Source organism: Hyperolius riggenbachi, chromosome 11 (assembly GCF_040937935.1).
Source record: "Hyperolius riggenbachi isolate aHypRig1 chromosome 11, aHypRig1.pri, whole genome shotgun sequence".
In the NCBI taxonomy this organism is placed as follows: Eukaryota; Metazoa; Chordata; class Amphibia; order Anura; family Hyperoliidae; genus Hyperolius; species Hyperolius riggenbachi.
The window spans coordinates 102,917,584-102,945,131 of NC_090656.1; the positions used below are offsets into that span (position 1 = coordinate 102,917,584).

General features: G+C 43.8%; 1 protein-coding gene across 4 annotated transcripts in view; it reads right to left on the bottom strand.

Moving 5' to 3' along the window:
* Positions 1–4,739: 4,739 nt before the first annotated feature.
* Positions 4,740–27,548, bottom strand: part of LUZP2 (leucine zipper protein 2) — a 917,784-nt gene continuing 894,975 nt past the window's right edge. For all 4 annotated transcript variants that reach the window (XM_068259736.1, XM_068259737.1, XM_068259740.1 and 1 more), the window contains one exon: positions 4,740–5,165. In XM_068259736.1, coding sequence (XP_068115837.1) covers positions 5,034–5,165 — 132 coding nt within the window. In that variant the 3' untranslated portion in view covers positions 4,740–5,033. The remainder of the gene's footprint in view (positions 5,166–27,548) is intronic.

Sequence of the window (27,548 nt, forward strand, 5' to 3'; positions counted from 1 at the left end):
CCACAGCTCAGCCTCTCAAAATTACATAACAGACAATTCAAAGGCTAATCTACAGAATGACATTGATTGAAACATTTGTAATGGAAATCCCTGCCCCCAAGTTTACAGTCTAGAGTAAGTAAAAAAAAAAAAAAAACATATCATACATAAGATATAATATACAAATTCTATATACAAATTCAAGTGATTCATAACATGACAGCATTATATACATATTATTAAGATGTACACAGTACACCGTATTAAATACAGGGACATCAACTTAAGAGTATAATGTACCCTTTAAAACAAAACATACATTATAAACCAAGATAGATGGATTTACACCCAAATCTATCATCATTTCATGTGCTTAATCAAATGTGATGGTGGTTTGGGCTACATGGACGTTTTGGCATTTGACGTATTTATCTTTCCTGAAGTGCATCTATGATAGAAACTTGAGGAGTGATAAAATTATGGAGCGATTGACAAGATCTGCTTTTGAAGGGTAGACAAAAGGAGATGTACAATAAGGAATTATCTGAAAATTGCTTCGTACATTTTGAACCATGGATGTGCAATTCATGGTTAGTCCTCTTGACTGACTGCATAATTATTTGAAGATGGACAAACAATTTGCCACTGTTCATTAAAAACCTTACCACTGTCTGGTTATTGTATATTATACGGCCAGAACCCGAAGTGTGGCCACTTCGTGTTCTGGCCGGCAACTTCGGGTTCTGGCCGGTCAATGTGCGAACTGGCCGCTGCGCTGCGGCTAATGTTAGAAATGGAATGTTCCCCTGTGAAGATTAATGTGTTTTCTGGCCGTCTCTGGCCAAATGTAGCAAAACTTACTTAATTTAATGAAATGAAGCCGGCGGCTTCCGTTCTCTGTCCTCCCCCCTGCCTCCTCTCCTCCCTAATACTAGCAGCCGGGTGGGGATGGGGGGGAGACATGTGTTCCCCAGAGTCGTTCGTCGCGGCAGGTAATCCTGCCATCCCTGCAGAGCGGGTGCTGGCAGAAGCGATGTCTGCAGCCTGCCCGCTCTGCTTCCCTGCAACCACTAACTACTCTGGGGGGACACAGCGCCCATAGGAGAGAGAGAGAGAGAGAGAGAGGCAGGGGGAGGAGAGATAGCTGAAGGAGGAGAGATAGCTTCATTTCATTAAATTAAGTAAGTTTTGCTACATTTGGCCAGAGACGGACAGAAAACACATTCATCTTCACAGGGGAACACTCCATTTCTAACATTGGCCGCAGTGCAGCAGCCAGTTCGCACATTGACCGGCCAGAACCCGAAGTGGCCACACTTCGGGTTCTGGCCATAACATATATAAAAAATCAACTTCTAATTTATTAATCATTGTGTTCATAAAAGTGTTTCTGTAGACATTACTGTGCCACACTGTCAATTCAAAAATGTATCCCTTTCTTTTACATTTGCATTTACATCTACAATAGTGTCCATATTAAAAAAATAACACTGGGTAAAAGTGTACTTTGCCCATACCGTGACGGCTTTTATTTATCTTTCTTTGTAATAAATCACTGTTTTTATACACAAGGCTTTAAAGTAAATGTGAAGCAGCACAAAACATGAGTTTGATTCTTACCTAAGCAATGGGAAAGCTCTGAATTTCATAGAGCCTTCCCGGTCCTTTCTCCATCCTTTAGTTCCAGCATAAGTCCCTGCCAAAGTCCTTTGATCATTTTGGTTGAATATGTCTTCAGCCATGTTTCTATCTTATTTGAGAGGAGATCCTTGTGCTGCCACGCAGCAGTCGGACACTTGAAAGCAGGAGTTTCATCAAGAGGCCATGATACAGGGCAGAGCCCATAGGATAAAACTTTAGGCTAGTATGGACATGTGAGTATTATTGTTTCTATAACCATTGAATGTGGATGGTTTTATGCTATGAGAGACATAATTGGATTGAGGAGATTTCAGTAGAGTAGAAGAGGAATACCAGATGTGACAGAGAGATGGGGGATGAACCGATAATGCTGCCATTTGACCTGTCAGTAGGTCTCAGAGGATTTTAAGACACAATGCAGGTGTGGTGGTGGCTATACTGTCCAGAAGCACCTCTGCTATCTTCAGGTACTGAAGATAAAATCATTGGCTATATTGTTTTTTCTTATGCATTTGAACCCTGCACTCTCCCTCCTTAGATGCTGTTGCATCCATGGTCATAATCACGGCATCTCCATGCCGCTCTACCCCTCCAAGCCCCCTGGATACCCTTTTCGACTAGGATCTCCCTTCCAGGATCCCCTTTGGCTATCCCTTTGCTATTTCTGCCTGTCTGCTATCCAGAACCTGCATTGCCTACCTAGGATCCCTTAATAACTGTCTGCTATCCGTAGTTCCCTGGTTGCCTATGCTGTCAGTCACTTCCCTGGATCCTGCACCACCTGTCAGTATCCAATCTCACTTTCCTGTCCTGTACTCCCGGGGTTTTCCCCTGTCTGCTTGTTCCCCTCCGGGAACTTCCTCCTATTACCTTTAGCTTCCTGGGGTTTACCCTTGCCTGCCAGTTACCCTCTTGGGAACTCTCCTGTTACCTGCAGCAACCCTGGGGTTCCCTCAGTCTGCCAGTTCCCTCTAGGAACTCTCCAGTCATCTACAGTGTCCTGGGGTTTTCTTCAGCTTGCCAGTTCCATTCTGGAAACTCTCATGTCTACTGCAGCTAACAGGGGAATTCCTCCAGCTTGTCCATCCCCCACCTGGGTTCCTAGCTTGTTAGCTCCCTTCCCTGAGGTACGCCAACTGTCAAGCATCTCCGGGACTTCCCCAGTCAGTCAATACCCCTCCTGGTATCCTAGCTGTCAGCTCCTTACCTGGGATTCTCCCTGCCTGTCCGCTTCCCTCCTGGGAGCCACCCAGTCAGCTCCCTTCCCTGGATTATCCTGTCAGTCTGTTCCCCTCCTGGGAACTCCTCCTATCTGCATCCTTCCTGGGATCCCTAGTGGTTAGGCCTTCCTGTCCAGCTAGCCTGTCCTGGCCCAATTGCTCAATGGTCTGCGCTGCTCAAGACCCCCCCCCCCATCCCATCAGGTACCCTCTGTTCTTCCCGTCACTGGTGCGGTAGTTCTAGGGGTTGTGACCTGGTGAGCACCAGGCAGCAAAGTAGTCCTCCACCCACTAGGGGTGACAGCCCATCATCCTTTGCGGGGTGTGCTGGTGAAGAATCATGCTTGCTTAGACCACACGCCCTGGGGCTGCTCGTCCCTTGATGTCCCAGTGACGGACGGTATCAACAGAACCCCGACTGTTTGCAATAAACCCGGTCACCCCTTAGGAAAGTTGAGTGGCAGGCAAGACCAATTTCTTTCCAAAGCTTCATGCTGCCTTCCAGAGCGACCCCATACTGCAAGTTAACCTACCGAGCAACTTTACCCCAATCGTTACAAGATTAGCAATGCAACAGACTGCATAGTCCAACTATTGCAAGGTTTCACATATGTGTCCTTTATCAAGTGCTTGACTAACATCCAAATCCTTATGCTCATCAAACTATGTAGTCTCTGTTGCATTGCTAATAAAGCATAAAGGAAAATATCTTGAAGAGATACTTCACACTCTATATTGTGCCATTGGTGGATAACTGGCTTTGCAGATACCTAGCTGGACTGAGAGCTCTTTATTTTTTTTTGCAATTATGCAGTGGCTTGCAAATCCAATTTCATGTGATGATGAATGGTATGTGTGCCACATTTCCTCCCAGGAGTGACTGCAGGAGGCCAGGCCTCTGGGGCACAACTCCTCAGTGTTGTGTGGAGTGGTGATGGTGTGAGGGTACCTGTTGTACATGTAATTGCAGATCAGCTTTAACCCAGCAATGAGCAAGTTATATATACAGTATGAAATGTAGATTTCTCAATAGTTTTAACAAAACTCAGCCCAGAGAAGGACAAGAACTACCTTTTTGCTTACCATGGTTCAAAATGTTTTTTCAAGCAGTCTTAAAGGGACTCCGAGCAGTGCAGAAACTATGGAAAGATGCATATCATTTTAAAGCTCTCTTTCTCCTCTTTCCAATGATATATAAACCGCCGCCCTACGTCTTTTAGTTTTCGCTATTTTCGCGATTGAAATTGCCGCGGCTGCGATTTCAATCGCAAAAATAAAGAAAACTAAAAGGCGTAGAGTGACGATTTAGGTGTCGCCAGAAAGAGGAGAAAGAGAGCTTTAAAATGATATCCATCAAGCCATAGTTATATTGTATTACTCAGGACGACACTTTCCCCAGTGTCAGCAGCTCCATTCAGCAGAAAAAGTCGGCCTGTGTAATACAATGTAACTATGGCTTGATGGATATCATTTTAAAGCTCTCTTTCTCCTCTTTCTGGCGACACCTAAATTGTTGCCCTACGCTTTTTAGTTTTCTTTATTTTCGCGATTGAAATCACAGTCGCGGCAATTTCAATCGCGAAAATAGCGAAAACTAAAAGGCGTAGGGCAGCGGTTTATATATGATTGGAAAGAGGAGAAAGAGAGCTTTAAAATGATATGCATCTTTCCATAGTTTCTGCACTGCTCGGAGTCCCTTTAAAACTAGTGGAAATATTGTCTTGATTGTTTTTTTTTTGTTTTTGTTACTGTAAATCTTGCAGTTAGCTTATATGAGTTTCTGAGAAAACGTCCAAAAGTCAACAGTCAGATCTGCAACATGGATGTCGAAATCAAGAGAGTACTTCCACCTGTTTTAAAATAAAACCATTTAACAAGCTACATAATTCTGGAGTTGTCAGGGACCTAACCAAAAATGAATCCTAAGCACAAAGTACATCTCATCTTATAGACACTTGCAAAAAAATTGATTTTGCAAAGGTATAATTTGGAACACAAGGCAGGATAATCATAGTAGAAACCTAGAGAGTGCTTACATTTTTATGACATTCACAGTTTATTTGCACCTTAACAAAAGCAAACCAAGATGCTGAATTGAAGTTTGACCAAAAAATACAACAGGATAGTGATGGCAAAAAGATTTTGTAGATAAGTTATCAATTTGTAGAGCCTAGAGGTTCAGCAAAGCTGTAGTTACGGATCAGGACTTGTGGTGATGTGGCATATGCTTACATTATGGGAGTCACAAATCTTGTCTTGTTGAAATTCTGAAGTTGTCAGCTCTTGTGGACTTGATGTTGTATTTGAAGTTGCAATTTTTTGGCTCTGAAAGGAAATTAAGAATATTAGCATAGTATCCTAATGTAAGCATTCATAAACACTTTGCCAATATCAGAAAAGCAACAAAGCATTTTACAGAGAACTTTAAAGTTTTTAGTGAGGAGGAAGTTAAAGGAAATCTTTAAAGAGGAACTGTTGCAAAAATCTTAAAATTGAAAACACATACAAATACAGTAATAAGTACATTTCTTCCAGAGTAAAATGAGCCATAATTTACTTCTCTCCTATATTGCTGTCACTTACAGTAGGTAGTAGAAATCTGACATTACCGACAGGTTTTCGGTTAGTCCATCTCTTCACGGGGGATTCTCAGCATGGCCTTTATTCTTTATAAAGACATTCCCTGAAAAAGATTTATACATTGATGCTGGTCAGCCTCCCTGTTCGCTGCACACTTTTTTGGCAGTTCAACAGAGCAACTACCATTCACTAAGTGCTTTTAAAAATAAAGAAAACCCTGAGAACTCCCCCATTAGAAGATGGGCTGGTCCAAAATCTGTCGGTAATGTCAGATTTCTACTACTTACTGTAAGTGACAGCAATATAGGAGAGAAGTAATTTATGGCTCATTTTACTCTGGAAGAAATGTACTTCTTATTTGTAAAGGTTAACATGTATTTTAAATGTTAAGGTTTTCGCGACAGAGGTCCTTTAAGGTGGCCACACGTGTTACTACCAGAACAATTTTACTGCAATTTTACTGCAATTTTTTTTTTTTGGGGGGGGGGGGGGGGTTGTCTGTTCAAGATATTTGATTGTAATTTTTTTTTGAGACTTGTCAATCAGGAAGTTGGGATCAACTTATCCAGGAATTGAATGGTGTATGGTAGGTTGTGTGAAAGTAAATCAACAAGAAAAAAATGTTTGGTTATATTCAAAATGACAGAAACTTGGCTGCAGAAGTAAAAAAAAAAAAGTAATAAAGACAGTTATAAACAAGACAAGTATTTGTGACCAAGACAAAGCTTCTGTATATACATTATTTGAACTCAAAGGTCAGCGCAGGTCTAGATAATTCAAACACCGCAAACCAGCATCCCATAGCATTGCACCGTGCAGAATTTTTAAGCATACAAGGTGTCACACCCATCACCAACAATAACGATAAAGGCTTACCAGACAGAAACGACCCACATTATAAGGGTGTAACTTCACAATGTGAAATCAATCAAACAAAAGGTCACGCTCTGTAAGTTCCAAGATAAAGGTCCCTTGTTGTAAACGCTGGATCCCAGGGAAAAGCCAGGCAGAAATCGTTTCAATTGGACATAAAACAAGCACATATGCTAAGTACAAACTGTTAATTATTTCCTCATAGGTTAAAGCAAACAAGTAGCTAAAATAAGAACTTACATACAGGGCCCAAGCAATGGGTTACCCTGAAATCACAAATATGCTGTTTAATAACCCAGAGGGTAGAGATGGATAAAGGTGCCGCCCATCTCCTTCCTGACCATTTTTGAGTTCCGCTGTCATCAGATGATAAGGAGAGCAGGAGGCCAGCACCATGTTTAAAACCCTCACCTCCCTTGCAACTTTTTCCCAGCCATACGTAATTAGGCATGGGCAATCCACTGTAGAGCATTTCAGCAGACCCGAATAATCGAGCTCCAATCCTAATCAGCCACTTTTAGCAGAGAAACTATGCTGGCATGCTGTCTATGCCACTTATTCAAGTAAATATAAAAATAATAAAAAAATTATCCCAGTCTCTAATGGCAAATTTATCTAAGGCCTCTTTCCCACCAAGACGTAGCATTTTAGGGGACGTTATGGTCGTATAACGTGCCCCTAACGCAACGCATGGTGGTGTTGAAGTTGGACGTCAGATTGAGCCACGTTATGTGGCTCTCAAAGCAGCAGCTCCAGGATAGTGATAGGAAGTCCGGATCTTTTTAAGGATTCAGATCATTTGAATCGGATCATTGAAAAGATCCGGATCTTTGAACCGAATCATTTGAATGATTTTACTAGGGAAAGAGACTGGGGGTGAAATGACTAGCAGGACACAACTTTCCCTGCACTGTACATTCTGTATGTTGCTGTTTCTTCCAGACAGACATCCACTGTGAACCGAATCTTTCATTGTGATGATCCGGATTATTCGACTCACAAAAAAAGATCCGGATCAAATGAATTCGTTCATGATCCGGACAACACTACGAGTCCCACCACGATTCACCACAGTGCAGTGATAATTAATTAGCCATGTGGCTAGTCACTGAGCGTGTGCAAACAATCTAACGCAGCTCTATAGGGGTATAACGTAGAGCATGCTGCATTTTCATTTAACGTGCAGCGTTATTCCCTAACGCAACGTGTGCACTGTAATCAGCACATTGATTTTACAGTGCTGTGAGTTAGGCTGTGTTACTGGCTGCTGTAACGTGGGACTTTAACGTCCCACTGTGAAACCAGCCTAAAAGGAAAAAAAGTGTGTGTGTGTGTGTGTGTGTGTGTGTGTGTGTGTGTGTGTGTGTGTGTGTGTGTGTGTGTGTGTGTGTGTGTGTGTGTGTGTGTGTGTGTGTGTGTGTGTGTGTGTGTGTGTGTGTGTGTGTGTGTGTGTGTGTGTGTGTGTGTGTGTGTGTGTGTGTGTGTGTGTGTGTGTGTGTGTGTGTGTGTGTGTGTGTGTGTAATACAAATTGGGGGAATATCTCCTTAGACATTCTGAGGAAATGCTGGTAATGAACTGGATTCTAATTTCTAAGCTCTCTTAACAAGAGGCATATGGGAGAACTGGTCTCTATTTCTCAGACAGCTCTTGCTCCACACAACCATTTTAGCTTTTCACAGTAAACATACAAAGCAAAAGCTAGTCTCACACGTCGCAGTGATGGGCTGTGGAACATCTTGGAATTACTCCTAAAACTCAGCAAAAATGTCACTCTTTTCACGAACATAAAGCTTCTGATCTACAGAAATTCTCTAAATTTTCACTTTCGACCCTATTCATGCTTTTTTTTTCTTCTAATTATTTCTTGTAATTATTTTGAAGTTGAATAAACACGTGAGGTAACATCAGTTCAATGAGTGTAATTTTTGTGTTCAACTGAAAAAAAAAGACTTTCAGAATTCTCAAATAAAAAATAAAAAAAACATAAAAATTTCAATATGCCACCATCTTGAATCTTATTTTACACTTTGCACATGACAATATAAAAATTATAACTAGTGATGAGTGAATATGACCAAGCTTTATTCATGCATCCATTGGGAAAAAAACATATCACAAACATCACAAACATATATAGGACAACAGTGAGAGTACAAACAGTGGCCTGACAGACATTTTATGGCAAATCCTACTTCATCAGAGGTCTCATGCAGAGTCACTTTGCTATAAGGCCTCTGATGAAGCAGATCCTATCACAAATCAGCCGCCAGGTCCCTGTTTGTACCCTCACTGTTGCCCTGTATATGTCTGTGATGTGCTTTTAACCAAGTGATGGAGAAATAAAGCTTGGAATTGTCACCTTAGTGTCCTGCATCCCTGTCCATTTATCTGACTTATGCACTTTGTCATTAGAATATGGACCTGACTCACTAAACGTTATCCTGTCCATACTTCACTGTTCTGGTTATGTATAATAATTCCAAATGAAGTGCAGTGTATAGAAATTGTCCCTCCTACTAGTATCTCTGTAGTCCAAAAAGTCCTTGTTGTCTGGCTAAAAATGTTCCCCATTCCCCAGCCCTGCTGTGATACAAAGTAATGCACACACCTTTGCCACTGCTATTACACTGCACAAAAGGAGTATATGGCACTTTGCCGCCCAGTCACTTTTGCACAGGGTGAGCGGAATGACGGCTCATCCTTCTGCCAGTTAAATTCCAGGTGGCGTTAATTACTATCCCCCCCTTTAAGCCATAGCAATTTGAGGGAGAAGTACGGTAATTTGGAGTCAGGATCCCCAAATTAAAAACACACAATATATATATCTGCGCTCAATGCTCAGAGTACTTGATTTTCTTCAAAAGCTGCAAGCAGTGTCCTCTTGTAAAAGGCAGTTACAGCAATCTATTTTATCCTGCTGCTCTCCACGTAATTTAGATACACAAGGGTTTTTAGATTTCGCTCCTCATATAGGTCCGATGAGACATGTAAAAAGAAAACAAACAACATAGGGTGTAACATACGCACAACGTGCACCCTTAGTATTTGAACACACAGCTGATAAAATTGCCATCACCCAAGAGATAGGATAGGAGCTAGTTACCCCCCCCCCCCTCCCCCAAGTGCCTGCTCACCCACAGGAGACTTCAATAACTGCATACATAGACAGGAATTGCCACAACCAGGATTATCCTGAGACCAATAAGAACTTTCATAGCTTAAAATAATTTATTAAGACTTTTTAAACCCTGCTACAATGCTAAGTACACAATGCACACTTGTCCACATCATATGACAAGATATCTCTTAACCTCCTTGGCGGTAATCCCGAGCTGAGCTCGGGGTATGCCGCCGGAGGTCGCCGCTCAGGCCCTGCTGGGCCGATTTTAGTTCTGAAAAAAGCAGCACACGCAGCTGGCACTTTGCCAGCCGCGTGTGCTGCCCGATCGCCGCCGCTCCGCGGCGATCCGCCGCGTGCAGCGGCGAAAGAGGGTCCCCCCAGCCGCCCGAGCCCAGCGCAGCCGGAACAAACAGTTCCGGCCAGCGCTAGGGGCTGGATCGGGCGGCTCTGACGTCAGGACGTCGACTGACGTCCATGACGTCACTCCGCTCGTCGCCATGGCGACGAGGAAAGCGAAACAAGATAGGCCGCTCATTGCGGCCTATCTTGTTACTTTCGATTGCCGGAGGTGATCGAAAGTACGGTTCAGGAGCGCCCTCTAGTGGGCTTTCATGCAGCCAACTTTTAGTTGGCTGCATGAAATATTTTTTTTTTTATTAAAAAAAAACCACATTGCAGCCTCCCTGGCAAAATAAATAAACCGCCAGGGAGGTTAAGGTGGCCATACACTGGTTGATTTGCCATCAGAATCAACCAACAGATAGATCCCTCTCTGATTGAATCTGATCAGAGAGGGATCGTATGGCTGCCTTTACTGCAAAAAGATTGTGAATCGATTTCAGCATGAAACTGATCACAATCTGTGGTGGTGCTGCCGACCCCCCCGCCTGCTATACATTACCTGCTCCAGCCGGCGTGTTCCCGCTGTCATCGATGTCTTCTTCTCCACTGGGTTCCGCGTTCCGGTCCGGCTGGCTTCACTTTTTTCTGTCCGGGGAAGTTGAAACAGTAGAGGGCGCTCTACTGTTTAAACTTCCTGCCAGGACAGGAAGTGAAGCCAGCCGGACCAGAACACGGAACCCAGTGGAGAAAACATCGGTGACAGCGGGGACACGCGCCGGCCGGAGCAGGTAATGTATTACCGATGTATTGCGTGGGTCGTCGGGCATTTGAACGCCGCTATCGATGCACTCCCGACCCGCCGGAGATCGAGAACGCCGGGAATCGATTGGAACGATTGATTTCGGATGTAAATTGTTTGCATTTGCGCAACCATTTCACAGCAGATTTGATCACAGTGATCGAATCTGCTGCATATCGGCAGGAAAAATCGTTAGGTGTATGGGGCCCTTTACTGACACTCCAGTCTATATACGTCTCCCAGCGGCAGTAAAGTTTCCTTCAGATCGAGTTGCGTGCGTCCTAGCTCCGCCCTATGCATTTCGTCATCGGGGGCAGCAGGATAAAATAGATTGCACTATCCCCGAATTACCTGTGCATGAGCCGCGGACTATAGCATTGCTGTTATAGGTGCACAAAACTCACGCAGCGTGCAACGAGAAGCCCTGCCTCACACAAAAGGTTTGTTGTGAGTACAACTATAGTATACATGTGTTGACAATAGTTTGATGTGTGTTAATTTGCAGTGTAAGTTTGTTGCAAAACTTTGACCTTCTTTACATGTTTAACCACTTAAGGACCTAGGGCTTTCTACCCCTTAAGGACCGGCCACTTTTTTTCTATTCAGACCACTGCAGCTTTCACGGTTTATTGCTCGCTCATACAACCTACCACCTAAATGAATTTTGGCTCCTTTTCTTGTCACTAATAAAGCTTTCTTTTGGTGCTATTTGATTGCTCCTGCGATTTTTACTTTTTATTATATTCAGCAAAAAAGACATGAATTTTGGCAAAAAAATGATTTTTTTAACTTTCTGTGCTGACAGTTTTCAAATAAAGTAAAATTTCTGTATACATGCAGCGCGAAAAATGTGGACAAACATGTTTTTGATAAAAAAAAACCCCATTCAGCGTATATTTATTGGTTTGGGTAAAAGTTATAGCGTTTACAAACTATGGTGCAAAAAGTGAATTTTCCCATTTTCAAGCATCTATGACTTTTCTGACCCCCTGTCATGTTTCATGAGAGGCTAGAATTCCAGGATAGTATAAATACCCCCCAAATGACCCCATTTTGGAAAGAAGACATCCCAAAGTATTCACTGAGAGGCATGGTGAGTTCATAGAAGATATTATTTTTTGTCACAAGTAAGCGGAAAATGACACTTTGTGACAAAAAAAAAAAAGTTTCCATTTCTTCTAACTTGTGACAAAAAAAAAATGAAATCTGCCACGGACTCACCATGCCCCTCTCTGAATACCTTGAAGGGTCTACTTTCCAAAATGGGGTCATTTGTGGGGTGTGTTTACTGTCCTGACATTTTGGGGGGTGCTAAATTGTAAGCACCCCTGTAAAGCCTAAAGGTGCTCATTGGACTTTGGACCCCTTTAGCGCAGTTAGGCTGCAAAAAAGTGTCACACATGTGGTATTGCCGTACTCAGGAGAAGTAGTATAATGTGTTTTGGGGTGTGTTTTTACACATACCCATGCTGGGTGGGAGAAATATCTCTGTAAATGACAATTTTTTAATTTTTTTTACACACAATTGTCCATTTACAGAGTTATTTCTCCCACCCAGCATGGGTATGTGTAAAAATACACCTCAAAACACATTATACTACTTCTCCCGAGTACGGCGATACCACATGTGTGGCACTTTTTTGCACCCTAACTGTGCTAAAGGGCCCAAAGTCCAATGAGTACCTTTAGGATTTCACAGGTCATTTTGCGGAATTTGATTTCCAGACTACTCCTCACGGTTTAGGGCCCCTAAAATGCCAGGGCAGTATAGGAACCCCACAAATGACCCCATTTTAGAAAGAAGACACCCCAAGGTATTCCGTTAGGAGTATGGTGAGTTCATAGAAGATTTTATTTTTTGTCAAAAGTTAGCGGAAAATTGATTTTTATTGTTTTTTTCACAAAGTGTCATTTTCCACTAACTTGTGACAAAAAATAAAATCTTCTATGAACTCACCATACTCCTAACGGAATACCTTGGGGTGTCTTCTTTCTAAAATGGGGTCATTTGTGGGGTTCCTATACTGCCCTGGCATTTTAGGGGCCCTAAACCGTGAGGAGTAGTCTGGAAATCAAATTCCGCAAAATGACCTGTGAAATCCTAAAGGTACTCATTGGACTTTGGGCCCTTTAGCGCAGTTAGGGTGCAAAAAAGTGCCACACATGTGGTATCGCCGTACTCGGGAGAAGTAGTACAATGTGTTTTGGGGTGTATTTTTACACATACCCATGCTGGTTGGGAGAAATAACTCTGTAAATGGACAATTGTGTGTAAAAAAATCAAAAGATTGTCATTTACAGAGGCATTTCTCCCACCCAGCATGGGTATGTGTAAAAATACACCTCAAAACACATTGTACTACTTCTCCTGAGTACGGCAATACCACATGTGTGGCACTTTTTTGCACCCTAACTGCGCTAAGGGGCCCAAAGTCCAATGAGTACCTTTAGGATTTCACAGGTCATTTTTGTTTCAAGACTACTCCTCACGGTTTAGGGCCCCTAAAATGCCAGGGCAGTATAGGAACCCCACTAATGACCCCATTTTAGAAAGAAGACACCCCAAGGTATTCCGTTAGGAGTATGGTGAGTTCATAGAAGTTTTTATTTTTTTGTCACAAGTTAGCGGAAATTGATTTTAATTGTTTTTTTTCACAAAGTGTCATTTTCCGCTAACTTGTGACAAAAAATAAAATCTTCTATGAACTCACCATACTCCTAACGGAATACCTTTGGGTGTCTTCTTTCTAGAATGGGGTCATTTGTGGGGTTCCTATACTGCCCTGGCATTTTAGGGGCCCTAAACCGTGAGGAGTAGTCTTGAAACCAAATGTCGCAAAATGACCTGTGAAATCCTAAAGGTACTCATTGGACTTTGGGCCCTTTAGCGCAGTTAGGGTGCAAAAAAGTGCCACACATGTGGTACCGCCGTACTCAGGAGAAGTAGTATAATGTGTTTTGGGGTGTATTTTTACACATACCCATGCTAAGTGGGAGAAATATCTCTGTAAATGACAATTGTTTGATTTTTTTACACACATGTGTCCATTTACATAGAAATTTCTCCCACCCAGCATGGGTATGTGTAAAAATACACCCCAAAACACATTATACTACTTTTCCTGAGTACGGCGGTACCACATGTGTGACACTTTTTTGCAGCCTAGGTGCGCTAAGGGGCCCAACTTCCTATTCACAGGTCATTTTGAGGCATTTGTTTTCTAGACTACTCCTCGCGGTTTAGGGCCCCTAAAATGCCAGGGCAGTATAGGAACCCCACAAGTGACCCCATTTTAGAAAGAAGACACCCCAAGGTATTCCGTTAGGTGTATGGCGAGTTCATAGAAGATTTTATTTTTTGTCACAAGTTAGTGGAAAATGACACTTTGTGAAAAAAAACCAATAAAAATCAATTTCCGCTAACTTTTGACAAAAAAAAAAATCTTCTATGAACTCGTCATACACCTAACAGAATACCTTGGGGTGTCTTTTTTTCTAAAATGGGGTCACTTGTGGGGTTCCTATACCGCCCTGGCATTTTACGGGCCCAAAACCGTGAGTAGTCTGGAAACCAAATGTCTCAAAATAACTGGTCAGGGGTATAAGCATCTGCAAATTTTGATGACAGGTGGTCTATGAGGGGGCGAATTTTGTGGAACCGGTCATAAGCAGGGTGGCCTTTTAGATGACAGGTTGTATTGGGCCTGATCTGATGGATAGGAGTGCTAGGGGGGTGACAGGAGGTGATTGATGGGTGTCTCAGGGGGTGGTTAGAGGGGAAAATAGATGCAATCAATGCACTGGGGAGGTGAACGGAAGGGGGTCTGAGGGGGATCTGAGGGTTTGGCCGAGTGATCAGGAGCCCACACGGGGCAAATTAGGGCCTGATCTGATGGGTAGGTGTGCTAGGGGGTGACAGGTGGTGATTGATGGGTGTCTCAAGGTGTGATTAGAGGGGGGAATAGATGCAAGCAATGCACTGGCGAGGTGATCAGGGCTGGGGTCTGAGGGCATTCTGAGGGTGTGGGCGGGTGATTGAGTGCATAGGGGCAGATAGGGGTCTAATCTGATAGGTAGCAGTGACAGGGGGTGATTGATGGGTAATTAGTGGGTGTTTAGGGTAGAGAACAGATGTGAACACTGCACTTGGGAGGTGATCGGACGTCGGATCTGCGGGCGATCTATTGGTGTGGGTGGGTGATCAGATTGCCCGCAAGGGGCAGGTTAGGGGCTGATTGATGGGTGGCAGTGACAGTGGGTGATTGATAGGTGGCAGTGACAGGGGGTGATTGATGGGTGGCAGTGACAGGGGGTGATTGATGGGTGGCAGTGACAGGGGGTGATTGATGGGTGATTGATAGGTGATTGACAGGTAATCAGTGGGTTATTACAGGGGAGAACAGATGTAAATATTGCACTGGCGAATTGATAAGGGGGGGTCTGAGGGCAATCTGAGCGTGTAGGCGGGTGATTGGGTGCCCGCAAGGGGCAGATTAGGGTCTGATCTGATGGGTAACAGTGACAGGTGGTGATAGGGGGTTATTGATGGGTGATTGATGGGTAATTAGTGGGTGTTTAGAGGAGAGAATAGATGTAAACGCTGCGCTTGGGTGGTGATCTGATGTCGGATCTGCGGGCGATCTATTGGTGTGGGTGGGTGATCAGATTGCCCGCAAGGGGCAGGTTAGGGGCTGATTGTTGGGTGGCAGTGACAGGGGGTGACAGGGGGTGATTGATGGGTGATAGGTGATTGGCAGGTGATTGACAGGTGATCAGTGGGTTATTACAGGGAAGGACAGATGTAATTAATGCACTGGCAAATTGATAAGGGGGGGGGGTCTGAGGGCAATCTGAGCGTGTGGGCGGGTGATTGGGTGCCCGCAAGGGGCAGATTAGGGTCTGATCTGATGGGTAACAGTGACAGGTGGTGATAGGGGGTTATTGATGGGTGATTGATGGGTAATTAGTGGGTGTTTAGAGGAGAGAATAGATGTAAACGCTGCGCTTGGGTGGTGATCTGATGTCGGATCTGCGGGCGATCTATTGGTGTGGGTGGGTGATCAGATTGCCCGCAAGGGGCAGGTTAGGGGCTGATTGTTGGGTGGCAGTGACAGGGGGTGACAGGGGGTGATTGATGGGTGATAGGTGATTGGCAGGTGATTGACAGGTGATCAGTGGGTTATTACAGGGAAGGACAGATGTAATTAATGCACTGGCAAATTGATAAGGGGGGGGGGGTCTGAGGGCAATCTGAGCGTGTGGGCGGGTGATTGGGTGCCCGCAAGGGGCAGATTAGGGTCTGATCTGATAGGTAACAGTGACAGGTGGTGATAGGGGGTGATTGATGGGTGATTGATGGGTAATTAGTGGGTGTTTAGAGAAGATAACATGTAAACAATACATTTGGGAGGTAATCTGACGGCGGGTTTGCGGGCGATCTATTGGTGTGGGTGGGTGATCAGATTGCCCGCAAGGGGCAGGTTAGGGGCTGATTGATGGGTGGCAGTGACAGGGGGTGATTGATGGGTGATAGGTGATTGGCAGGTGATTGACAGGTGATCAGTGGGTTATTACAGGGAAGAACAGATGTAATTAATGCACTGGCGAATTGATAAGGGGGGGGGGGGTCAGAGGGCTATCTGAGCGTGTGGGCGGGTGATTGGGTGCCCGCAAGGGGCAGATTAGGGTCTGATCTGATAGGTAAAAGTGACAGGTGGTGATAGGGGGTGATTGATGGGTGATTAGTGGGTGTTTAGAGGAGAGAATAAATGTAAACAATGGATTTGGGAGGTGATCTGATGTCGGATCTGCGGGCGATCTATTAGTGTGGGGGGGTGATCAGATTGCCCGCAAGGGGCAGGTTAGGGGCTGATTGATGGGTGGCAGTGACAGGGGGTGATTGACGGGTGATTGACGGGTGATTGACAGGTGATTGACAGGTGATTGACAGGTGATCAGGGGGGATAGATACATACAGTACATGGGGGGGTCTGGGGAGAATCTGAGGGGTGGGGGGGTGATCAGGAGGGAGCAGGGGGCAGGGGGGGGGGATAAAAAAAAAATTGCGTTGACAGTTAGTGACAGGGAGTGATTGATGGGTGATTAGGGGGGTGATTGGGTGCAAACATGGGTCTGGGGGGTGGGCAGGGGGGGTCTGATGGGTGCTGTGGGCGATCTGGGGCGGGGGGGGGGGGGGGGAAATCAGTGTGCTTGATGCGACATAGGGTGGCTGCAGCCTGCCCTGGTGGTCCCTCGGACACTGGGACCACCAGGGCAGGAGGCAGCCTGTATAATACACTTTGTAAACATTACAAAGTGTATTATACACTTTGTATGCGGCGATCGTCGGGTTAACATCCCGCCAGCGCTTCCGTATGGCCGGCGGGATGTTGCGGCGGGTGAGCGGCGCCAGGCGGAGGCGGAGGATCGCATCACGGATGACGCGATCGCTCCGCCCATGCCCCTACAAGGACCACCGCCATTTGTCTATACGGCGGTCCTTGCGGGGTGCACTTCCCGGCCGCCAATTGTACATACGGCGGTCGGGAAGTTGTTAATAAACCACCCAACATTCAGATTAAGTATAGAGAGCAATATCACCCACAGTTCTCTTTTCAAAATTTTGATAGCATGTTGGTGTCTTATTCATACAATGGGCAATTCTCCCTGGTACTAAAAAAATAAATAAATCATACAATCGAAATACATGAATTCCCCATAAATGCATCTATGTGCTTTTGAAAGGTAGTAATGTAGAACAATATTATTTAGCACAGACTGTTTGTGCCAAGCAGGCTATGGACCACCGCTGCTTATTTCTATTACCTTTGGGAACAAAACAGTTGACGAAGGCACAAAAAAAGCTTTCAAACTCTAAACACCTGAAATGGCTAATAAATAGACAATGGCCTGAAAAGGTTCCCTTCTTCATGTTCTCTTTGCATGCGCCATACTGTCTAACTGTTGTGAAGCATGTAAGTGCTTTTCACCTAGTGAAATACTGCAGATTACATTCATTCTGATCTATAGAGCATTTGTAAAGACCTTTACTCGCGATGAAATAACTACTTTTATACTCTAAATATATTTCTTTGTACCACACATGGCAAATTGCTCCACTTTGAAGCAAATACAATCAAGCCGCTCAAAGGGAACAAGAAAAAAAAATGAACATTAGGCTTTTTTAGGTGCTTAAATATAGACCTTTTTAGGTTATAATCATGTATTAGAATGTTGTCCTTAAAGCACACCTGGCATCAATCATCGGAATGGAATGAATCCTATACAATAATACCTAACTGTCCCTGCGTCATCATCTTTCCCTGTCTGTCCCTCCGAATCTTGTTTGTACTGCGCATGTGCGCAGTACAGACAGCCGTTGGGACGGGAGGTGGAGCCAGAGAGCAGGGCAGCCATGTGCGTGGCGGGCAGGCGGGCGTCCAGGTGCACGGCTCGTGCGCGCGCACTGACTGGTGGCGGTGGCGCGGTTAAATCACTACCTAGAGCCTGTTTTTTAACGGGCTTAGGTAGACTAGTTAACATGATAACGCAAGTAACTGTTATGTGACTGTATAAAGTACAACTCTAGCCTGAATATAGCTGAGCTCCGTAGTAGGTTCCATTTGGAAAGTTTCATGTGTTGGAAATCATGTGTAGCCGGATTTACTATAAGCACTGTAGGCATGTGCCTATAGGTGCCTGACAATGGAAAAGTGGCTCACTCCAGTCCCCAAGTGCCTCCCTTTCCTTCCTTATTTATGCAGAGTCCCGAGCTGTAAGCCACGCGTAAATGAGAGGTTACTCACTCTGCTCTCAGCATTCCACTGATAAGATCTCCCTTCAGTCAGGGGCACCTCTAGCTACTTAATGTTAAGGTTCCCCTAGCTACCTAATACTTGGGGACACCTCAAGCTACTTAATATTGAGAGTACTTCTAGCTACCTAATACTAAGGGGCACCTGTAGCTACCTATCATGGGCAGGTAAAGTAAGGCAGAAGTGACAGCTGGGACAGCCAGCAAACTTGCAGTACATATTGGTTGGGGGTTGTAGTTTCTTGGAGGGCGAAGTCTAAGGTGCCAAGACATCTGTGCATACACGCCCCTGTGAGGTAAATCCAGACCTAATGCAAATACATGAAGTGTCCTTCATAAAAATAATCATTTTAAAGGTGAATGTGTGGTTCATCAGCATTTTTCTCCATAGGCCAGCAGGATAAAAACACCTTATTCAGTACCATATACTTGTGCACCAGGCCACACCCCCAAAATGATCCACAGGTGCATATTGACAATGCAGGTAACTAAACAGTGGAGCTTTCAGTGAGGGGCTGGAAGACTGTCCGAATTTGGTAATTATGTCCAGACAGCCACCCCTCTTCCAAGGGAGCTCCCACAAGATGAGTGGGGCTCACAACCTAAGTCCAAACCAGAAGGAGGAAGTATTGGTGTCACAAGAAGCACACACAGGGCATCTCCTCCTGATCCTGTTCACTAATTCAGGTGCTGAACCGCGGCAGTCTGGAGTATTTGGGTGTTCAAATTCAGTCTAGTGAATTTGTACACCTGGATACCCAGACCGCCACTAATAACACACACATCAATCTATTACCACCTTGCTACAGTACAGTACCCAAATGGACATGAGATTATAGCTCAGCAGAGATCCAACCTACTATCTCTTCACCTGCCAAAACTGCAAGCTTTGCAATGTTCCATGTACAACTCTTTCATGCTGCTCCTGTCCTGGCCTTCTGTCCTGTCCCCATGTAGGATGAGCACAGCTATTTTGTATGCTTCCTAAAGCCATGTTGGCCAAGTTCCCAGCTATAGCTTTGCTATCTGAATGTCACTACAAATTATTTATTAGTGGTGTGTGAGAGAGAGTTTGTAGCTCTTTGAATGGCTGGTTGAGTCCGCCAGGAGAAAAGCGCGATATAAATGTTATTTGTCTTGTCTTGTCTTGTCTTATCTTGCATTCCCCTTTATTTAAAGGGTAAGAAATCCACTTATTCCCATTCTAAATTTGAAATTGAGTGCATTAATTATCTCCTTGCATGCTGGTTTACTGGTATAAATGGTCCAATCCTAACGAGGGGACCTTGACAATTTTAGTGGGTGCCTTAATTTGAGAATACTACAGCATTTTTGGAGAACTAAGATCTTCTATGTTGTTTGGCAGTTTATATTGTTGTTTGTTATGTTTTGCTGCCAGTGCAAGGTTTAATATTGATTAGCATTTGACTTGGCCATGGCCACATCTTCTTGCACCTCCCTTTCCCCTATTTATGGTCTGTGTAGGATGAGCCTAGTGGCCAGATAGTGTACTGGTTAAAGGCTCTGCCTCTGACAGCTGACTAGGGTTTGAATCACGACTTTTCCTGCTCAGTACCACCACCAATTCATTGAGGAGACCTTGGGAAAGACTGCTACTGCCTATAGCGATACCCCTTGTGGCTGCAGCTCTTACTGCCAGAAGAAAAACGAAATATAAATGTTCTGTGCCTTGTATGTTAGAAGTGTTCTTGTTTACCACACAGTATGTTTTCAGCCAGAGGCCTAACTAGAACTCACCAGGCCCCCCTTCAAGAATCAGGAGGGCCCCCGCTCAGTCCCATTTTGGGGGGCTGGAGGGGTCGCAGCATGAGGGGAGAGCATTGCACATTAGTGGGGAGGTAATGTGAAGCAGGAAGTAATGTGAAGCACTTACAGATCGGAGACTTTCCCCCCTCCCCACCGATGTGCTATGCTCTCCCCTCATGTGACCCCTCCTGCCCCCCAAAACGGCCCTCAACGGACCCCAGTGGGGCCCCTGGGCCCCACAGTGGGTGCAGGGGCTGCATCCCCGACTGTTAAGCCCCTATTTTCAGCATTGCAGTACTTGCTAACCAGATAGAGGCGGGGATTCCCTCTGATGCTGGCCAACTATAACGAAGGGCATATACTGGTAGTAACCTATGAGTGATGGCAGATATTGGGAGCTATCTTTCACTGCTAGCTGATATTGGGGGCTACCTATGACTGCTAATATATTTTGAAGGCCACCTATGACTGATAGCACATAAAGGGCAGACATCTATTACTGCTAGCCAATACAGGATGCCACCTATGACTACTGGGGAATATTGAAGGCTAGCTACAACTTCTGGCTAAAAGTGTAAGACACCATTGACTGTAGACCCACTGTAACTGCTGGCTGTTTTAAGCATCACCTATAACTGCTGATATATATCAGGGTCATCTATGACTTATGGCAACTATGTGGAGTCACCTATGAGAACTGGCAGATATTAGGGGTCATCTATGACTGCTGTCAGAACTTGGGGGTCATCTATAACTTCTGGAAGAAATTGGGGTTACATATGAAGGCTGGCAGATAATGGGTGCAATCTATGACTGACTGAGACTGAGAGGTTGTTTGTGAATGCCGGCCAAGGCAGAGGTCAATTCACAAAGGAAAAAACATGCAGTAAAACAAATGATTTTTTTTCTTGCCTACAGCCTGGAGTTGTTGGTAAGATAAACAACCATTTATAAGGTTAAAGAATGGAGGCAACAGGAATAGAAAAGTTGAAAACTAAACTATCCAGGGAAAAAAAAAGAAAAAAAAAAAAAAGGTTTTCACAGTTTCACACTTGTAGTACAGCACAAATCCACAATATTACTGTGTAGTAATTTTTACCACACAGGCCTTAGTGAAGTCAAGCCAACGTGAAACTATTCACCAAGGACTTGGATTAAAGATTTTGGGCCATATGCAATTCACTTTTTCACCTGTATTTTCTCCTAGGTGATATTTTTAAACTTGTCAATAAAATGCCTTTTAAGCCCCCAGAAGGCAAGAAAATGATTAAAATAATTTTGATAGTACTTTTTCACCAACTTCTTGGTACTTTTTTAGTTGAAAAGTACTGGAAAGTTATTTAAAATCAAAGATGAAAAATTATCTCCTAGATGAAAACTCAGGTGAAAAAGAGAATTGCATATGGCCCTTTGTGACTTATCCTCAGTTAATGGAACTCAGATAGGTTTTATACTGACCAGGCAGGTTTTATACTGACCAGGCGCGCTAACTACCTCTTAAAGGGAAACTGAAGAAAGAGGTATACGGAGGCTGCTATATTTATTTCCTTTTAATCAATACCAGTTGCCCGGCAGCCCTGCTCATCCTCTACCTCTAATACTATTAGCCGTAGCCCCTGAACAAGCATGATCTGACAAGACTAGCTGCATGCTTGTTTCTGGTGTTATTCAGATACTACTGCAGAGAAATAGACCAGCAGGGCTGCCAGGCAACTGGTATTGATTAAAAGGAAATAAATATGGCAGCCTCCATATACCTCTTACTTCAGTTCCCCTTTAAAGGAATCTGAGCACATGGGTGCTCCTTAATTAAATATATAAAACAAAAGTGCAGGTTAATGTATCCGCAGCAATGTTGCACCCTGGGAGATGTAGTCCATGCATGTAATTACATCTCCCAGCTGGCCGGCATTACCATGAGCATTTTAATCTCTGGTTCTGCAGCACGGGGACAGAGAAGATGGTGATGCGAAGCAGTTTCAGCATCAAAACCAGGCTCCCCATAGCAGCAATGTAATGCTGCACGAGCACGTAAGGGTAATTTAGAGCTCCAGCAGTTGCCACCCTAAATTACATATCCCTCTGAGTTGCAACAACTCGGAGGGGGAATGGTATTTAACGCCTCCGGGGAGTTTTGCAGCAGCAGGGAGAGCTGTCATTTGGCTCTTCCGGTGCCCATCTCACAGGAGATGCTTAAATACCTACACAGGTGGGGAGCTACAGAGCAGCCCCCCTTAGGGAAGCAAATGTATGCTTCCCATCCCAAAAGCCCTTGGCATTTATGAACATCCTTTAGGGGAGCTTTGTGTTATATATTTGTCATATGTGGGTCCCTTTAACATCATTTATCATTTCAGCTCAATCATAACAATAGATACATCTTTTTAGAAATGGATATCAGCCTTTGATTTGTGTTGCATGGCTTTAATGGAGGAAGGTCTTGACTAATGAATTGTGCAGTCAGGTTCAACAATGCAATTCAATCCATAGAAAACAATATATTGCTGTTATAACCTATAAAAAAAATTATCAAAGTCCTGGACTGTCTAGCTGAACTTCTTATGGTTAATAAGGGCACATGTCACAGTTGTTCCATCATCTTTCATTCTTGCTATTGCCCTGGAGCTGTAGGCAGTTGCAATCTGAAAAGTCATAGTTATGACTAGCGAGTGCCTGAGTCAAGAATGTCAATTTCCACTGATCAGTGATCACACTTAATTGTATATTTCCCACTCTATTACTTCTTTCCCTAGCCTGTCTGAATTATTCACAAACCTCGGGCCTGAACATCAACTCTGCATCTGCAAATCCAAAATAACGTCCATCAATCTTCCTTTACAGTTGATGAAACTAATGAAAATCTATTTCAAATGTATTTGGTGTTATAAGTTACAACATATGAGTATTCTTAACCCCTGAGGTTGGAAAATTTTTAAAAATTAATCTCATCATGCTTTCAGCCAACTGACCTGAGCCTTGAAAGAATGGTTCACATACACTATAGGGTGTTTGGACCGTGCACATGCAAAAAGGGCGTTGGGAAAAAGGGGAGCGTGGTGTAAAAGATTAGCGGTAATAGCGTTTATAAAAATATTGTGTTGTATTTCATTTACAATAATGTTTTAGAAATTAAAAAAAACATTTAATAATGTGTATGAAATTGCAAATTGTGAAAACGATATTCTTTCCTGTTTTAAAAGTAAAACTTATAATTACGCTTGTTAAAAAACAATAATATATGTATAATCATTGTATAATATTGTGTATAACCTTAATTTATCGTTTCTTCTTGTAATAAGATCTGAAAATATTTATTATAACGATGGAAAAAAATATAAGTATGTTAGTAATAACTATTGTAAAAAATTAGTAAATATTACTAACATATTACTACAACTAAACCTAAACCTACTCTCACACAGAACCCTCCCTCTACCTATCCCTAACCCTAAGACCCCCCTGGTGGTGCCTAACCCTAAACCCCCCCTGGTGATGCCTAACCCTAAATCCCCCCAGGTGGTGCCTAACCCTAAATCCCCCCTGGTGGTGGCTAACCCTAAGACCCCCCTTAGTGATCACTTTATTGTGTGGATAATAATGTTTTACTAATAGTGACTGTAAAAAATATATTACAATTTACGTACTGATCGCTTTATTATGTGAATAATAACGTTTTACAAACAGTAAGGGATAACATTTTAACCAACATTTTAGTTAAATACGATATATGTTTAGTATTTTTTGTAAACGTTATTCATCACGAGCACATTTTGTAAACTTAAATCATCACGAGCGCAGTTTGAAAACGTTAATATTCTCCGGGCAATGCTTTAAAACTTTAACCTCCCTGGCGGTTTAATTATTTTGCCAGGGAGGCTGCGGGAGGGTTTTTTTTAAATAAAAAAAAAAATATTTCATGCAGCCAACTGAAAGTTGGCTGCATGAAAGCCCACTAGAGGGCGCTCCGGAAGCGTACTTTCGATCGCCTCCGGCAATCGAAAGTAACAAGATAGGCCGCAATGAGCGGCCTATCTTGTTTCGCTTTCCTCGTCGCCATGGCGACGAGCGGAGTGACGTCATGGACGTCAGTCGACGTCCTGACGTCAGAGCCGCCCGATCCAGCCCCTAGCGCCGGCCGGAACTGTTTGTTCCGGCTGCGCTGGGCTCGGGCGGCTGGGGGGACCCTCTTTCGCCGCTGCACGCGGCGGATCGCCGCGGAGCGGCGGCGATCGGGCAGCACACGCGGCTGGCAAAGTGCCGGCTGCGTGTGCTGCTTTTTTCAGAACTTAAATCGGCCCAGCAGGGCCTGAGCGGCGACCTCCGGCGGCATACCCCGAGCTCAGCTCGGGATTACCGCCAAGGAGGTTAATAATCTCGGGCGCCCTTTTTTCCTGTTCAGCGCCCATCAAATGATATTTATTATGGGAGTGAATGGTTGTGTCCTTTTTGGCCACTTGCCTCGTGCGCCAAACTTCCTGTCACCAGTTGGACCATGTGATCACTGGTAAGATAATAATATGGCATGAGTTTTTTTTTTTCTTTCCAAGATTTAATCTTAGCTAATAGTAAGCCAGCACCTCGTCAAGAAGGAGACCTTGAGCAAGACTCCCTTACGTTGCTACTGCCTATAGAGCGTGTCCTAGTGGCTGCAGCTCTGGCGCTTTGAGTCCGTCAGGAGAAAAGCGTGATATCAACTTTCAGCATCTGTCTGTCTGTAATTCCAAGGAAAGTAATAGTGCATAGAATATTACATCTCACGTTTTATGTAAGGGAAAAAATCACGATGAGAACAGAGACCCTTTAACCTATGAAGAAAAGGTGAGTGACACTCAAAGCAGGTAATTTGTAGCCGCATAATTAATTGCAGCTATGCTGCTGGTGCCCAGGGGGCAATCTGGGTGTTTGTTCCACCCGATAATTAATACAATTATGCAACGTGAATATCAGCAGAGAGTTTTTAGTAGTTAGTTGGCACATGATCAATTTTGAAGAGTAAAAGAGGTACTTTAGACAATTTAGAGGTACTTTAGACAATATAATTTTTTATTGTGGTAGCCGTTTGCTCTCTACATTTCTGTATGGGCTATTCTAAAACTCAAAGTATGCTTGCAGTTTCACTTTAAATGTGTCAGGGAACAGATAATTTAACAATTGGCTAGAAAATTGCTGTGCTGAGTACAGGATAAGTCATAATGAAGAGGGGGTGGGGATGGGGGGTGAGTACATAGTAATTATGGGGAAAACTGGGGAAACATTTTCCTGGAGCATCCAATCACATAATGTAATTTAACAACTTAAACAATGTGGTTGCTACAGATAATACAGAGAATGGACAGACAATACAGTGGGTGGGCCTAAAACCAAGCTTGATTCTCATAACAATCCTGCTATTGAAGTGATTTGATGGCAACAAAGTGACAAGTACTTTGGGAACTGCATTAATGTGGCCATCAGGGGTGCAACTAGAAATCACAGGGCCCCCTTAAAAACTTTGGATGGAGCTCCCCGCAACTGTCATTGCTGGAGGGGGGAGCGCTGATGGTAGCCTGAGGTGAGGGGGGAGGTCAGGCTCCCAGCCACAAGCGCGCAATGAATGATGTGCGTCACCAGGCAACGCCTATGGACTACTCAGGCGACCCGGAAGTAAGTTCAGAGGGCTATTAAAACATAACGGAGGGGAATGGAGGAGAACAGGTGAGCAGTGGACATGAGGAGAGCCTGCTAAACCATTTTTAAATGTGTGTCAGCACTATGGTATCCTTTAAAATAACATTAATATATGTAGTTCCACTTTAAGAGTCCCCTTGTTAATCAGAGTCTAATTAGCTGCGTCTACTTTGTTGCATATTACAATTACATTTTCCGCCTGTTTACATGAAGTCATTAGATAAGATTTTCAGCTTTATTGGGTCTCCGCACATGGAGATCCCTGAGAGATCTTAATTGTAAATTAATTTCCGGGTTACGAGTTTGTTTTGCACAAATAAATGCTCAGGCAATATGAGAGACATTTCCCAGGCAAGTCTGGATGGGTGTGAGAAACACTTACAAAGCCGGGAATGTCTCTCAGCTGGGTATTGCTAGTTGTGGCAGGGAGACGCAGAAGGCTGTTTGTGAAGAATTATTAAATGTTTAAATTGTGTTGCTGCAGCTGCAAGGCCAGAGATATTTGATACATAAATCAGTTTAATGTATATGAGGCTGTGTTTCTTTCAGGTTGATGCATGTATTGAGGATTTGAAGTTGTAAATTAACACAGGGGAATGTTCTGTGTGTAAGTTATCTGTGTACGATCAGCAGGAAAACGTGGGAGCAAAGCAATGTATGAGTGGCAATTTCTGGCACCTGGGGTATCATAATAGGAAGCAGGAAATTTGGGCGCATGAGGCAAGTGGACAAAATGGGCACTGCCATTCAGTCCCATAATAAATATTGTTTGATGGGCGCCGAACAGGAAAAAAGGGCGCCCGGAGATTATTAATGTTTTCAAATGGCACCCGGAGATTATTAACGTTTTCAAACTGCGTTTGTGATGATTTAAAGGATACTCGAAGTGACGTGTTACATGATGAGATAGACATGTGTATGTACAGTACCAAGCACCCAAATAATTAGGCTGTGCTCCTTTTTTTCTTTCTCTGCCTGAAAGAGTTAAATATTAGGTAAATAAGTGGCTGACTCAGTCCTGACTCAGACAGGAAGTGACTACAGTGTGACCCTCACTGATAAGCTATAAAAAAACTTTCCTAGCAGAAAATGGCTTCTGAGAGCAAGAAAGAGGTAAAAAGGGGAATTTCTTATCAGTGAGGGTCACACTGTAGTCACTTCCTGTCTGAGTCAGGACTGATTCAGCCACTTATATACCTGATATTTAACTCTTTCAGGCAGAGAAAGAAAAAAAGGAACACTGCATATTTATTTATGTGCTAGGCACTGTACAAACATGTCTATCTCATCATGTCACTTCGGGTATCCTTTACGTTTACAAAATGCGACCGTGACAAATAACATTTACAAAAATACTAAACATATCTATCGTATTTAACTGAAACATTTAAAATTGTATTCCTTACTGTTAGTAAAACATTATTATTCACATAATAAAGCGATCACTAAGGGGGGTCTTAGGGTTAGGCACCACCAGGGGAAATTTAGGGTTAGGCGCTACCAGGTAGGTCTTAGGGTTAGGCACCAGCAGGGGGGTCTTAGGGTTAGGCACCACCAGGGGGGGTCTAAGGGTTAGGCACTACCAGGTGGGGGGTCTAAGGGTTAGGCACCAGCAGGGGGGTCTAAGGTTAGGCACCACCAGGGGGGTCTAAGGGTTAGGGATAGGTAGAGGGAGGGTTCTGTGTGAGAGTAGGGTTAGGTTTAGTTGTACTAATAGGTTAGTAATATTTACTAATGTTTTACAA